Source organism: Nicotiana sylvestris, chromosome 9 (genome assembly GCF_000393655.2).
Source record: "Nicotiana sylvestris chromosome 9, ASM39365v2, whole genome shotgun sequence".
Lineage (NCBI taxonomy): Eukaryota > Viridiplantae > Streptophyta > Magnoliopsida > Solanales > Solanaceae > Nicotiana > Nicotiana sylvestris.
In genome coordinates this window covers 51,129,344-51,145,371 of record NC_091065.1, presented here as the reverse complement: position 1 = coordinate 51,145,371, position 16,028 = coordinate 51,129,344, and the positions used below count along the sequence as shown (strand labels likewise).

At 32.5% G+C, this 16,028-nt stretch overlaps 1 protein-coding gene across 1 annotated transcript; it reads right to left on the bottom strand.

Moving 5' to 3' along the window:
- Nucleotides 1-3,776: 3,776 nt before the first annotated feature.
- LOC104218976 (ras-related protein RABA5b) lies at nt 3,777-6,199 on the bottom strand. Its single transcript, XM_009769606.2, has 2 exons — nt 5,813-6,199; nt 3,777-4,309 (listed from the first exon to the last, which is right to left on the bottom strand). The coding sequence occupies exons 1-2, from the start codon at nt 6,141-6,143 to the stop codon at nt 3,999-4,001; spliced, it is 642 nt and encodes a 213-aa protein (XP_009767908.1). The 5' UTR covers nt 6,144-6,199; the 3' UTR covers nt 3,777-3,998.
- Nucleotides 6,200-16,028: the final 9,829 nt, after the last annotated feature.

The window sequence follows — 16,028 nt, the reverse complement described above, 5'->3', positions numbered from 1 at the left end:
ACATAATTAACACCAACATAACTAATTTCAGAATTACTAAATGCAACATTACTAATACATCATATTTAGTATCATTCCTATATACCCTACCAAACGACATCAATAGGTCTGCCTGGAATCGCTCCCTCAGCCAATGGGCCTGAGTTGGCTAGCCCCTTAGAAGGGGTGAAATTCAAAAAAAGCCAGATTTACAACTGATCGTTCAAAAATAGCCCAGTTTCAAAAGTAATCGAAATTTAGCTACTTTTCATGTAAAGATAAATTTGAGCGAAAACACTGTTTAAAACCCGAAAAATACGCCAGTATATTATGCTGGAGTTCCAGCATAAGTATACTTGAACTCCAGCATATTATACTAGAGTTCCAAGATAAGTATTCTGGAACTCCAGCATAATATGATGGAGTTCCAACATAAGTACACTAGAATTCCAGCATAATATACTGGAGTTCCAACAAGTATACCAGTCCAGCATAATATACTGGAGTTTGGAGCACCGGTGCTCCAGTTTCAAGTATATTATACTGGAGCCATCAAAGTATACCGGTCTAGCATAATATGCTGGAGTTCATACACAGGTGCACCGAACTCCAGTATATTATGCTGGACCGGTCTTTGGTGCAGCAAAATAGTGGCTATTTCTCATTGACTTGGTAAACGCTGACTATTTTTGAATGACTAATCCGAAAACTGACTATACCGTGCTATTTTTACTAATTGGCTTCCTCTTGCTCGGCCCTTTCTTCGGTGGAGAGTTGCACAAATAGGTTGATTATGATTTGTACGCCACTGTTTGAATTTTGAACGTTATTTAAATTAGTTTGGCACATTTAGTTATCTGTGTAGAAATTTCACCATGTTTTTGCTTCAAAATTGATACAAATTGCTCCACATAAACTTCAAATCACTCCAGGTTTGGTATTCAAACTTCTAATACCATTCCCAGTAATTCTCAATAGTTAGATTCAGGCCAAACTTTCAAAAATCACTAACCCACTTTGTCTTCTTGGACATCAAACTCAACAAACCCCAGTATATCTCATTCTTTTTAATTTTAGTTGTGTGATCATAGATTTTTCAGGAGGAAGGAGGAGGAGGAAAAGGGAGTGGTCATTTAGTTTTGTATTCATTACTCAAAAATTATTATATATTTTTTTACGTAAAAATCAATCAATTTTATATTTATTACCCAAAAGTTACTGTTCTTTCTTTTATTACACAAAAATTATTTTACTTTGCCATAGTTATCATCAATCACCTTGGCCAGATTTTATAATACTTTTACTTGAAAAGTTTATTATGCACTTGACATTATAAATCCTTTCATTTATGTAATACATTATATAATATATTATATACTATATAATTTTACCTAGATATTTACTTAAAAATATTTTATTTATTATTTGTATAATATATCCGTACATTTAATTTTTTCATAGCACCCAGTTTGTTTAATCATATCCAAACATGAACATATCTTAAAATATAAATATGACAACAAAATACTTATTTTTAAAAATTTATTTTAAATAATAAAAACAAATTTACTTATATTTATGAAATTTTAAAAATAGGACCAAAAGTTAAATGAGTGTCAAGTGGGAGGACACCCAGTAAAATGAGGTGCACCCCTCTCCTCAAGTAGACTTAACGGGGGAAGTGCACGGTTAGCCACTAATAACACATGTATTTACTTTTAAGTCACTGTTTAAAATGTCTTTTAGTCTTTAGCCACTGCTTTAATAAACTTTAACTGCTCGGACGAAAATACCCTTCTGCTCATGTCCTTAACTTTTGACCTTAACTTCAGGACTACATGTCCTTAACTTTTGAACTTGGAACTCGAAGTTCAGGACTTCAGGACTACATGTCCTTAACTTTTGAACTTGGAACTCTAAGTTCAGGACTACATGTCCTTAACTTTTGAACTTGTAACTGTTAGTTCAGGACCAAGTGTCCTTAACTTTTGAGTTTGTTAGTCTAAGTTCAAGACCTATTGTCCTTAAACTTTTGGGCTTCTTAGCCTAAGTTTAGGACCTATTGTCCTTCACTTTTGAGCTTGTTAGTCTAATTTCAGTACTACATGACCTATTGTCCTTAACTTTTGAGCTTGTTAGTCTAAGTTCAGGACTTATTGTCCTTAACTTTTGGGCTTCTTAGCCTAAGTTCAGGACCTATTGTCCTTAACTTTTGAGCATGTTAGTCTAAGTTCAGGACTTCAGGACCTATTGTCCTTAACTTTTGAACTTGTAACTGTAAGAGCAGGACCTATTATCATTAACTTTTGAGCTTGTTAGTCTAAGTTCAGGACCGAGTGTCCTTAACTTTTGAACTTGTAATTCTAAGTTCAGGACCAAGTGTCCTTAACTTTTGAACTTGGAACTCGAAGTTTAGGAGGGAGAAAGTGTCCTTAACTTTTGAACTTGTAACTGTAAGTTCAGGATCCATAACGTAGCAGAAAACCAAACGTTATTTGTATCTTTTCACAAAAATAAAAAAAATAATAATTGCAATTTACATATAAGATTGATGTCAAATTACACAACATAAAGCTAATAACAAAAAGAAACAACTAAAAACATAAAAGACTACATAACCTAACCATCCAAAAGAAAAAAAAAATAAATAAAATTGGAGAAGTGGTCTGCAACGCCGAAAAAGTGGTCTGCCTTTGGGTTTAGGAAGTGGGATAGAGTTGGGGAAGAGAAGTAACGAGTTTGGTAAATTTTGTTCAGGAGAAAGGGTTTTGAAATTTTGATAGAGGGTTTGGGAAGGAAAAGAGATAGAAGAAAGGGGAACTTCGTCTTTTCATATTAATTTTAATAGAGTAGTGGCTACTTTTGCTCATCATTAAAAATGCTGAATAAAAAGTAAATACCATTTTAAAAAGTGGCGACCCCATACCATTTCTACTAGACTTGACCTCACTCAACCCAAACAAAGAAGATTTATAGGCCAAGCTTATTAAATTAACTTACTGTGTTTGACTAATTTATTTAAAAAATACTTTTAATATTAATTAATGTTTGACTAAGTTTTTAAAAAGTTTTTTTAAATATATTTTTCAAAAGTATTTTTTTAAAAATTAATTTTGGAAATAAGTTATTTTTTTTCCTCTCAAAAAGTGCTTCTGCTTTTATTAAACAAATATTTTTTTTCTTTTAAAACATGGCCAAACACCTTACTTTTGAAAATAGCACTTTTGGCCTATTGTAGGTGAACGTTAACTTCAAAGCTTGAAGTAAAGGCTTTACCTTTTAAATTTTTTAATTAAATTAAAGGTAATTAGTATGTAAGGCTGGGCTATGCGTATGTTATACCGCTTTGAGAGAATTTAAGTTAAAAAAGTGATTTTCATCTGTGGGCCAAGAGTTTTCATCTGTGAGAGAATCAATTGCTCTATTATTTCGATTATTATATGGTTTGGAGCCTCTAGATATGAATGAATATCACCTCTTAGATCGCGCAAATTCATTTTTGAAAGATGGCATCTCAAAATTAATTTTTGCGAATCCACAAGGCCTCGAACGGATACTAAACTTCGAGATACGCCGTGTCCACCCATAACCGTGCCCAACTATCACGCCTCCACGTAATCGTAAGCGGCGAGATACGCGCCTGACACATATAACGGCTAGCTGTAATACTAGAGGATGTTTACATTTGAACCCTAGTATATTCCTCCTACACCCATACTTGTAAAGCTTCTTAATTCGTTTTTACCCTTGAGGTTGGTAAAGTCATTGTCTACAATGAAGGAAAAGAACGTTAGGAATTTTGTCAAAACTCAATCCTTCCTCAAATATTTATTCTGTTGCCTCGTAAAGATACAATTATACCCTATTGGGACTATTGCGTACTGCACCCTTAGTTGCAAGACTGCAGCAATGAACTAAAAGTAACACGACATGCACCCTTGAGAAACTGCCCAGCTTGAACTCAGGGCAGTCCAAAAAGGTAAAGAGACTAAAGATCGACATAATAATTATTGTAAAAACTATCTGGAACAGCACGATGCATTTTGCTTTGACATGTCGGTTCCATTGGAAAGGCTAACCCGATTCACTGATAATTCTGCCTTGTATGAATCAGAATTGAGAACTTTCCGGCTCAAGTTTTTGTATATCTCGCGGATGACAATTTCAAAGGCTGTATTGACATTAGTAGAGTCCAGTGCAGATGTTTCAATAAAGAATAATCCTTCCTCTTCTGCAAGGCTTTTTCCTTCCTCTACACTCACATCTCTGATGTTCTCCAAATCACACTTGTTTCCAACAAGCATCCTTGCAACTGTCGTATCACAGTGAGCTGCATTACCATTTAAGCAATGGGTTAAAAAACTATATGGTAAAACGAATATTGAAATTCCAGAAGGGGGGTAGCAAAACAATCAAAATGCATCAGCTACAATAGCAGGAAGAATACTTGAGAATTTATTAAAACTTGTGAGTTACCATTAGTATAATCCTATAATGGATGTGCAGTGCTTGAGAAGATCCACATACATTCAGATTCTTGAACAGATAAGTGAAATTGTATATTGGCGGGATGATACAGATATTCTAGGTTACTTAATGTGAAGCGTGGCGAACAACTGAAATCAAATAATACAGAACAAATATTTGTCATGCTACCTATGGGATATCTCAATCTGCATTTCTTTGAAAATTAGCTCATAACAAGTTAGAGTTTCAGATTTTAGACACAACAACTCCTCAATTCCAACTAGTTTGGGTCGACTGTATGAAAATCAGACAAGTCCAGGACTTCCAGCAGAACTATCTTGGTTGCACAACTGCAAGTGGAAGACAAGCTAGAAAATGACCCAATTTTAAAGCAATGCTCCTTAAAGCCTTAATGATGCCAAAATTCAAACTTATATTTAGATTTCTTCTCTTGACACATAAGTAAGCACAGGTTGGACTTCATACAAGGAAGACTGGGATGGGACTCTTCATTCACCAGAATAGAACTAGTTCCCAGTCGTCTAAAATATTGTATGTATGGCACATTGTTATTCTCAAATCTATCAGGCTACTCACAATAGCCGTACCAGTAAATAATCGATATAGCTGTTCATAGCTGGCCAGTTGATTTTATTACATTTTTCACAATAATATATAGACAAACAATTTGCCTTGATACAATGGAGTCCACACAAAATGAAACTTGCAGCATGTCGAGCTTCAAACAGGTTTAGAATCAAAATAACACACGCTCATACGCATAAAATACTCGGGACTGAAATTACCAGCAAAATTGATACTCTTTTTTTTATTTGTTTTTTAAAATTTTTTATAATCCAGAAGAATAAATACCCTTACAACTAGCTTATAGATATGAACCTTATGCAATAGTAAACCAACAACTACTACAGCCCAGAATCAGATATCATTAGTTTACTCTTTCCATGTGTAAAGATTTAGGTAAACAATTTAGTAAATCAAGAGTGCATTTTTCCAGAGACATTGCAATACCCCTTTTTCTGGTAACTGGGGAATTCCTTTAGTTAATTTAAACCACATTTGCTGCATCGAATCGCAACTTATAACATCAATAAAGATGAAAAACACCCAAACATTGATGAAAACTACGCACAGACCAAGTTAATTGATGGAAGAATGAACAAATCAGCATTTACCAAAAAGGAAATAAAATGCACAGTATCAACTACCCCAGCTTATAAAGTACCAGAGGAGAGAAACAATGGATCCAGATCAAACCAAAATCATTGCGAATCCAAGTCCAAAAAGAAATCCGCAATTAGATGCTTGCCAAATAAAATCCAAAATAAAGGAAAAAGGGGCTTACTGTTGAGTTCATCAAGCCAACGTTTGATATTCTCAAAAGTAGTCTTCCTACTAATATCATAAACAATGAGAGCCCCAACAGCACCTCTATAATAAGCAGAAGTGACTGCCCGAAAACGTTCTTGACCAGCTGTGTCCCAAACTTGGGCCTTAATTTCCTTGCCATCAATTTCCACTACTTGGGTTTGGAACTCAACTCCAATGGTGGCCTTAGAGTTATGGTCAAATTCATCACGGGCAAAACGGGACAGCAAGTTGGATTTGCCTACAGCAGAATCACCAATTACCACAATCTTGAAAAGGTACTCCTCTCCCACTTCTTCTTCCGCCATTTTGTTTGTCGGATGGAACACTAGTGATGCACGTTAATGATAGGACTAGAGTGGTAATGTACTATGGAGTAGTATTATAACATGTTTGGCCCAACACAAAAATAAAAAATTAAAAGCTTATTTTGAAAAGTATTTTTTTTTTAAATATTTTTTTTTCAAAAGTATTTTTAGTGAGAAATAATTTATGTTTGACTAATTAATTTAAAAAATACTTCTAACCAACAATTAATATTTGACCAAACTTTTAAAAAGTATTTCTAAGTTTATTTTTTTTTTCAAAACTGCTTCTCAAAAAAGTATTTATGGGAAAACCAATTTTTTTCTGTTTCTCTAAAACTCAAAATCACTTTTTTTTTTCAAAAATTTGGCTAAACACTTTAATTTTGAAAAAGTTATTTTTTTTAAAAAAAATACTTTTTAACTTGGAGAAGTTTGGATAAACACGGTATTAATGTGAAATGTGAACTTATTTGTTATAGAGAGAGTGGAGAGAGAGAGGTGGGGGATAAATAAGGGCTTTATTATTATAAAGGAGGGTCATGGCACTATTGAATGAAGAATTTAAAAGGAAAAGGAAAGTAGAAGACAAAAATAAAAGGAAAGTGGAGGAAAAATGGCGAGCTTTGAACGCGTGGACTTATGCAGATGAGTGAAGTTAAGCATTGATACACTGCGCAAATGACGGTGGATTAAGGGGAACCCGTGTCTGGTCGCTGCTCACAAGTCACAACTCACGGATTCATATCTACACTAAATAATTGACGGGGTTTAGTATATTAAATTCGGTGTTTACCTTAAATTGCATAAAATTATCATTATTAGAAGGCATATTATTAAGGCGAGAGTACATACTAATCACCTATGGCTATCGTGCATATATAAAATGCGCTTCATATTGTAATTGATTAGGAATAAACACACATAGAGTGTGTATACAAATTTTTTCAGATCAAATTCATGGTATCTAGTGAAATTAGGCATTAATTTATTAGTTTTTGAAAGAGTAATTTACATATATGGAATTACACAATAAGTATAATGTATAATCAAATAATAATAGCATCATATAAAATGAGATAAAATAATGTTTCTTTTATGGTTTTAAACGCACGTCTAAGAAGAAGATAAAATGTTTCGATACTTTGTGCACATTTATCTAAAGAGTGAAATAACTGTGGTCTTGATTGAGTTATATCATTGTTCCACATGTGTTATTGTAAGGTTTTCCAAAAAGTATTATTCATAAAACATTTGCAGTACTTCTACCAATTATTGTAAATATTTGAATTGGATATTCAAATAGTACTTTCGTATGATATTACAACTAACCTTTGTCAAGCATGTCGGAAGGAGTTGAATTATATAGTTAGCTCAGATAAGTTGTATAAGGTTTCTAAAAATGTTTTATAATTTTTTGAACTACGAGGCGGCAAAAGCACGATTTGTGAAAAGACGAAAGTTTGTTCCTCTGAAATCCAGATGGTTACTTTAGCTGCTTTCCAACTTCATAATTCGGTCCCATCAGTATCAAAAAGGGGGAGAAAATGAATGGATCATCAACCACCAGCTCCAATGGTAAGTGTCAACTTAATGATTAGATTTATTGACAATAAAAGTCGACCAAATTTGCAGTTGAGAAAATCAGCATCTTAGCCTTAAATTCACTAAGTGACACATAATTTCTTCTCAACAAACCGAACGAAATGACTGAAATTTGCTAAGTGCAACATTTGTTATGCCCAACTGCCCGTTATAACTCAAAAAAAAAAAAAAAATAGGATGCCAAAAAATTTTGTAACTTTAAAATCACTTTGATTTGTCACTCGAAAATTAAATTTGACAGAAAATACATTAATTCCGACCAGAAAAATAGGATGCCAAATTAGTTGAAATATTTATCTGGCTTTTAAATCAACAACACAAAATTGTGTGGAGATTCTTCTTCCCTTTTCTTTTATAAATTTTCATCAGTTTTTTTAGGAAAATTATTACCTTTATTATGAATTTTCCAGGATATCGATATTGTTTCTCAGTCATCCTTAAAATGTCTTTTAGTTAATATTTTATCTGTTATGATAAATATCATATTATGGTGGATGTCTACTCTTCCTCCATAATCTTCATATCAAATGCTTAATAACATATTCAATGACATATTTTCTATGTTCAATGACATATTCCATAACATATTTTATTCACTTTTCATGACTATATAAATGCCTTGTAATAGATAGGAAAATACACACAATTGAAGAAGAAAATCTCTTCCTTCTCTCTATCTCCATTTCTTGTTCATGTTTTACTAAATTGCTTTTATTTCCTTGTTCCATATTGTTATTTTGAGTAATATTTCATAACACGTTATCAACACGAGTCTCTCACCAATTTTATATATATCTACAAAATTTTGCCTACATCCGAAAAGATTGCAATTAGAAGCCATACATATCATCTCATGGTTAGATGTAAAAAGAAACTACATATGGTAAGTAATGAAACGTACGAATGTATAATTATCTTTTACTTGTTATTTCTTTAATATCTCATATGCACACAACTTCGTACTAACACCTGTATTGCATAAGCATATATTAATATTATATTTTTTATATCACATGAATGGAATAAATTTTTTGAAGTTCTATAAGTGAAAATCATAGTACCAGTTAATTGTTAATATGATGCATGTCATGGTAACCAAGGATATGTTATATAAGTTGTCTTATGTATATTTGTGTGTTAACTATCTTCAATATGTCTTGTCGCTTTTGACATTTTCTTTTACTTTGATGAATATTTTCTATTTTGGATTTTTACACTTGCATATAGTTAAAAAAAAAAGAAAAAAAAAATTGGGTCATACTGATTAGAAGCATAAATCATCTTGAAGAAAACAAGAAATACTTCACATCTTTATCTAGGTTGATTAATTATTTCTTTGAAATTTGGAAAACAAACCAGCTATTGAGAAAATATACTTCATAATTTATGATCATATCATTTGAAAGAAACAACGATTAGTATGACTACTAGAGGAGGTATTTTCGAGTATCCATGATCTACTTGATGTTTGCTATTGGCTTACCATTTTCAAGTATTTTATATGAATGACGCATAAGCTACAACTGGTAAGTTGTTACCTATAATGACACTTTTCAGGTAATATAAATGCTGAATTTATGTATTAGTACTATATATGTGTTGTTACCTATATGTTGTACTTTTGATAAATTTATTCACTAATTGCTTGGTTGAATTGAGTGAAGGAAAGTCATGACATTAAATCAAATCCAATTGGTAGGGTATATCCCGAAAACAACAATATTTTTTAGAGAGGCCCAATAAATATTATGACAATTATTTTATATCCATTTAAATTCTAATACAATTTAGAAGAAATATTCTGATTACAAAAAGTTGTATTTCATATAGATGCTACAAATAATTGATAAAGCTTTACACTGATTTGAGATTTGTACACTTATTTAAGAAAACAAATTTGATTTGCTAAGTTACAAATTAGCTGTGTACAACTTTCTTGGCATGTGATTGAAATTAAGGCTTGAGAATGAATCTCAATATTGTTTAGCCTATTATGCTATTGATTAAGACATCAGGATCAAATCCTGATGCTCCATAATGATAAGAGTTGGGTTTGAGTCCCAATTTGTCATGGCCTAACATGCTTTTATTTTGGTAAGACATTGGATTTGAGTCTCACTGTACCATATTGATGATATAATGATGACTAAAGAAAAATAATATATTTATCATGAAAAGACATGAAAATTGTCCCACTTGATTTGCTCCATTCTTGAAGTGAATGTGATAGCAGTGCATAATAAGTTTCAATGAAGACAAGTGGTTGAACAATGAACGTGAGTGTTCCAAATATCAAAATAATAATAATCATCACTATGATTATAAAAGGAGAACAATAAGGGTTCTCAAAATAGTCCTTCAAAATGTGAAGGCAATGCTTACCATCAAATTGGTATGAAAATAATAAAGCACATCGCTGATTATGATCCATTCCTTGAAGAGAATGTGACTTGTGATAAGCATTGAGAAGCAAACTCATTCCTAAAGTTGAATGTGACAATATGTGATAAAAGCAATGAATAAAGACATGCAATTCATGATTATATGAACACCACACAACTCACATCTAAGGGAGATTTGAGTAAAATAAAGAGAATAAATATTATTGTGTGGTTACATGAATATGTCATTGGTCGCGTACATGTGGTACGCCAAATATTATTTTGTCATGCCTTATAAAAGTTATTAAAGGCAAAGTTAAAGCAAGAAATGATTTTGTTTATGATGATTTTGACCATGACAATTTATTATGATATAATTTTATCCATAAAGGAGACATTTACCATATGAATGGTATGATAAAAGATCTTGTACTACAAAAGTTATTAAGAACTCTGAAAAACTAATTTGTTACTACCCGGATGAATAAACTTATTCATGACATTGATATTGTAAAGTCTCAAAAGAAACTTTTTGAGTTTCAAATATATAAGTCAAAGTAATTGGCATATTGAGACTATAAATGAAAGGAAGATTGAATATCTTCATATTTCTATAATCATACCGGGTAAATATGAAAGGTTACCCGATCTTCTTTCTATTTGTACTACACAAATATAAGCATGATGCTGGAATCATATGCCACAAGTAAACTAGAGATTTACTAAAATAAATATTAATTGGCATGACCGGTTGACCATATCGGTTCAATTATGATGCGAAAAATTAATTAAGAATTACATTGACACATATTGAAGAATAGAAGATTCTTCAAGAATTCTCTTGTGCTGCTTATTCTCATGATATACCAGTTAAAGGTTGGGATTGAATCCCTTGATTTTTGGAAGGAATAAAAGGTGATATATATATGTGCCCTGTCACCTGCCATGTGGATCGTTTACTATTATATGATTTTAATAGATGCATCTATTTTATGGTCACATGTGCATTTGTTATCAACTTGCAGTTTGGTTTTTGCAAGATTGCTTGCTCAAATTATTAGAGCACAATTCCAGAATATAAATTATGATGATTTATCTTAATAATACTGGTTTAAATCCAAGTTGGTTTAGCGGAAATTGTATGCCTCCAATTATAGCTAAATTATTGGTTATGAGAACAAAACTCCCAAAAATGAAATTTGGTATGAGATGTATTATTTAATATACACCAGCACTTGTACGCATCTAGCCAAGTTATGAAAATTTCTCCCTATCACAATCGGTTCAGGGTCAGGAACCAAAGAATTTCTATATAGAAATATGAATGTGCTATATGATTTAATTATGCCACCACAATGCATAAAGATGGGTTCCCAAAGAAGGTTGGGAAATGTGTTGGTGATCCCAACATTAGGGGGAAAAATGGATAGCTGAGAAAGTGATACGTGAAATGAATTATTATGAATACATATAGATCCTCGTACAAGAAAATATGAACTTGAAGTTCAAGTGATAATTAATTTATAAATTATTGCCAGACGCATTTGCTGACCCAAAGCTAAATGTCATATTTCAGCTGTTAATGCTCAAAATAGAATAAAGTCCATGAGGGACAGAGTCTATGGCACGCATGAAGCATAACAGACCAATCGGTTCCAAAGATAAAACTCCTTGAAGAAGAAGAGGGGCAAAATGGTCATAATAAGGAGGCAAGTGCTCTAGAAGAGCACCACGACATAACACTTCGTAAGACCTCATGTGAGAGGCTCAGGTACCTGAAAATAATGAGATAAAGAGATCTCAATAAGTTATGTCTTTATTGTGTAATAATTGAACCGATATAAAATGATCGTCGACAATATTGTTAACATAATGTAGCGCTCAATATTATTAATATTGACGAGGATCTTGAGCTCAAATCTGTCATGAAATTTGGACAGATAAATGATTGGCCAAATGAAAAATACGCAATGAAAATTGACTTCACTTGAAAAAATGTGAAGTTGGGCGGATAGTCCCAACACCTGCAAGTATAAAGCCAATGGAGGTATAAATATGTTCTTGTGCAAAAATTTCATGTCGATAGACATAAATACGACTTGTGACACAAGAAAATTAGTAAATATCTTCACATTGATTATATGGATACATGTTCTCTTATGGTGGATATAATTATTTCAAGTTTTAATCTGGCAATACATGAAAACTTGATATGCGTATAATGAAAATCATTGAAGGATTAAAATTGTTCTGAAGCATATTAATGTTTCCAAGAAATCTATTAAATAAAGCTTCAAAAATCCTTATACGGATTGAAACAATCAAGGCGCATGTGGTATAGTCGCCTGTGTGAGTACCTATTGAAAGAAGGGTACAAGAATGATTCAATTTGTCCTTGTATCTTTATAAAAAGATCTGAATTTGAATTTGTTATAATCTTTGTGTATGTTGATTCAAATATCATTACAACTCCCAGGCAGCTTCCTAAAGCAGTAAACTGTTTAAAGAAAGAATTTGAAATGAAAGATCTTAGAAAGACAAAATTTTGTCTTGGTCTACAAATTGAGTATATGAAAGATAAAATTTTTATCAATCAATCAACATACACTAAAAAGATTTTAAAGCGATTTTATATGGATAAAGTACATCCATTTAGTACCCCGTTGTGAGATCACTCGATATAAATAAAGATCCATTCCGACCTCATGAAAATAATGAAGAACTTGTTGGTCCTGAAGTACTATATCTTAGTGCAATTGATGCACTAATGTATCTTGCTAACACTAAAAGGCATGACATAACATTTTCAGTTAATATCTTAACAAGATATAGCTCTGCTCCTACAAGGAGACATTGGAGTGAAATCAAACACATATTGTGTTATCTAAAAGGGACTACCAATGTGGGTTTATTTTATGGCAATGATTGCAATCCCGATCTTGTTGGTTATGCCGATGTAGAGTATTTATCTGACACACACAAGACTTGATCTCAAACATGCTATGTGTTTACATGTGGAGGTATTGTCATATCTTGGCGATCGACTAAGAAATCAATCGTGGCTACTTCATCTAATCATGCTAAGATAATTGCTATTCATGAAGAAAGTCGAGAATGTGTATGGTTGAGGTCTATAATACATCTTATTTGAGCCAAAAATAATTTGAAGTGTTACAAACTACCCACAATTTTGTATGAAGACAATACATCATGAATAGCCCAATTGAAGGGAGGATTCATAAAAGGAGTTAGGACAAATCGCATTTCACCAAAGTTATTTTCCATACATGATCTTCAAAAGAATGGTGATATCAATGTGCAACAGATTCTTTCAAGTGATAATATGGCTTATTTGTTCACCAAATCTCTACCGACGTCAACCTTCAAGAAACTAGTGTACAAGATTGGGATGTGAATTGATGCTCTCATCAGGGGGAGTTAATACGCGTTGTACTCTTTTTTCCTTACAAGGTTTTGTCCCACTGGGTTTTCCTTGCAAGGTTTTTAACGAGGCAACCAAAAGGCGTATTTCTAAATATATGTACTCTTTTTCCTTCATTAGGATTTTTTTCCCATAGGGTTTTTTCCTAATAAGGTTTTAACGAGGCACATTATTTATGGACATCCAAGGGGGAGTGTTATGATAAATATCATATTATGGTGGATGTCTACTCTTCCTCCATGATCTTCATGTCAAATGCTTAATGACATATTCAATGACATATTTTCTATGTTCAATGACATATTCCATGACATATTTTCTTCACTTTTTATGCCTATATAAAGGCCTTGTAATAGATAGGAAAATACACACAATTGAAGAAGAAAATCTCTTCCTTCTCTCTATCTCCATTTCTTGTTCATGTTTTACTAAATTGCTTTTATTTCCTTGTTCCATATTGTTACTTTGAGTTATATTTCATAACATTATCATCTTTTTCCAAAATTTTTATCGCATATATCAAAACCAGTGTACTCTGTAAGTTGATCTAAACTCGAGGTTTTGCAACGGAGATTAAGGCAGAGGTATGGCATAGAGAGGAAGCTAGTCGAGAGAAAGATACTTTGAAGAAGAAGAGAATGATTTCTTTGCATAATGGCACAGTTTTATATATATATATATATATATATATATATATATATATATAAAAGCTAATCTCCACTTAATTAACTAACTCCACTATTTAACTATATATATATATAAGCTAATCTCCACTTAATTAACTAACTCCACTAATTAGTTAACTCTAACATCTTATGCTAGCTGGCCAACTATAGTTGAGCTACATCTAACTATGGTCTACACACAGAGTAAGTTATTCTAACACTTGCATTCAAGCTTGAGGGGGCAAAATGTTAAGCGCTCCAAACTTACCTAATAGAAGCTCATGTTGCACCCTTCTAACCCCTTTAGTTAATGAATCTGCTCGTTGATCATTTCTTCCAATGTGCTTAGTATTAATCTTTCCTTCCTTTATTTTGTCCGTGGCAAAGTGATAATCTATTTCAATATGTGTTGTTTCTCCATGAAAAATGGATTGGTTGTAATTTGCAAACCTCATTTGCTATCACAATACACATCCACTAGCTGCTTGATAGAAACCCCAAGCTTTGTACGCAACCCTGTTTGACCAAAAAATATAAAACTTTTTGTTAAACTAATTGAGTAAAAAGATAAGGGGCTAATCCTAGTTAAAGATAATAATTATGGATCTAAAACAGGTTTATGCAGATAACGTGGGGATCATATGAAAATGGATTTAATGCAATACACATTCAATTTTACGGTTATTAATAAAATGAGGATAATGATAAGCAATAAATACAATAAATGGTACTAAATGTGCATAAAGAGGAAGATTCACCCAATATTAAATGAGGTGAATGATTCCCTCCTTTGACAATGATGAATGACAAGAATATAAGAGAATATTGGGCACTTTCTCGGATCTGGTGGAAATGACAATAGATAATCTAAAAAGATCGAATCTCTTTAGAAAGTTGTTCTTTGTATTTATCTAGAGAACTTACTTTTCACAAGTGTTCTTATCATATGGAATATTACATGCCTTTTGCCTTATCTCTCCTACTATTAATTATATGAGATATTCCCAAAGAACCCTAAAAGGTACAAACAAAGGGAATTTTGAAGGTTCCAAAGCTATACTAGCCATTACTTCTATCCATGCTGCTCGACCTCGGCCCTGATGAACCACTCAACAGCTTGTTCTGTTGACTACTGATCGACCTCGGCCAAACTGCCCATATTGATTTGCAGGTCACTCATGACAATCATCTCCGTGTATCGAATTTCTCTAGTTTGATTTTGACCCATACAAACCCTAAAATCCAAATAATTTCTGCTGTTCCTGCTGCTAAACTTCTGTACTCTGCTTCTGAGAACTTCTTAAGATAATTTACTATATTTTTTTTAACTTCCATGAGATTGGTGATTCACCGACTTCATTAGAAGACTTGTGACTGATCTCCTAGTATTTGAACAAGCTGCCCCATTTTACATCACATAAATATGTAAAAAAATATTTGTATCTTTACTGCTTATTAATAACTCCATGCCTAAAGCCTGTTTGATGTATTTCACTATATATCCTCACAGCTATTTCCCAGTGGGAATTTTTAGATGCTTACATGAACAGGCTTAATGCATAACAAAGATAATATCTCGTATTATATATGATTGTCAAGTATATTAGCCTCTCTATTAACCTTTGGTATGCAGATATATCCTTTAATATGTTATCCTCTGCCACTCTCACGTGTCCATCATATCTGCAGAAGTGAGCTACTGATTCTATTGGAGTGGCTACTGGCTTAGTTCCTCTTAATCATAAATTTGATATTAACTGATCAAGTGCATATTTCCTATGGTTTAGTAGAATTT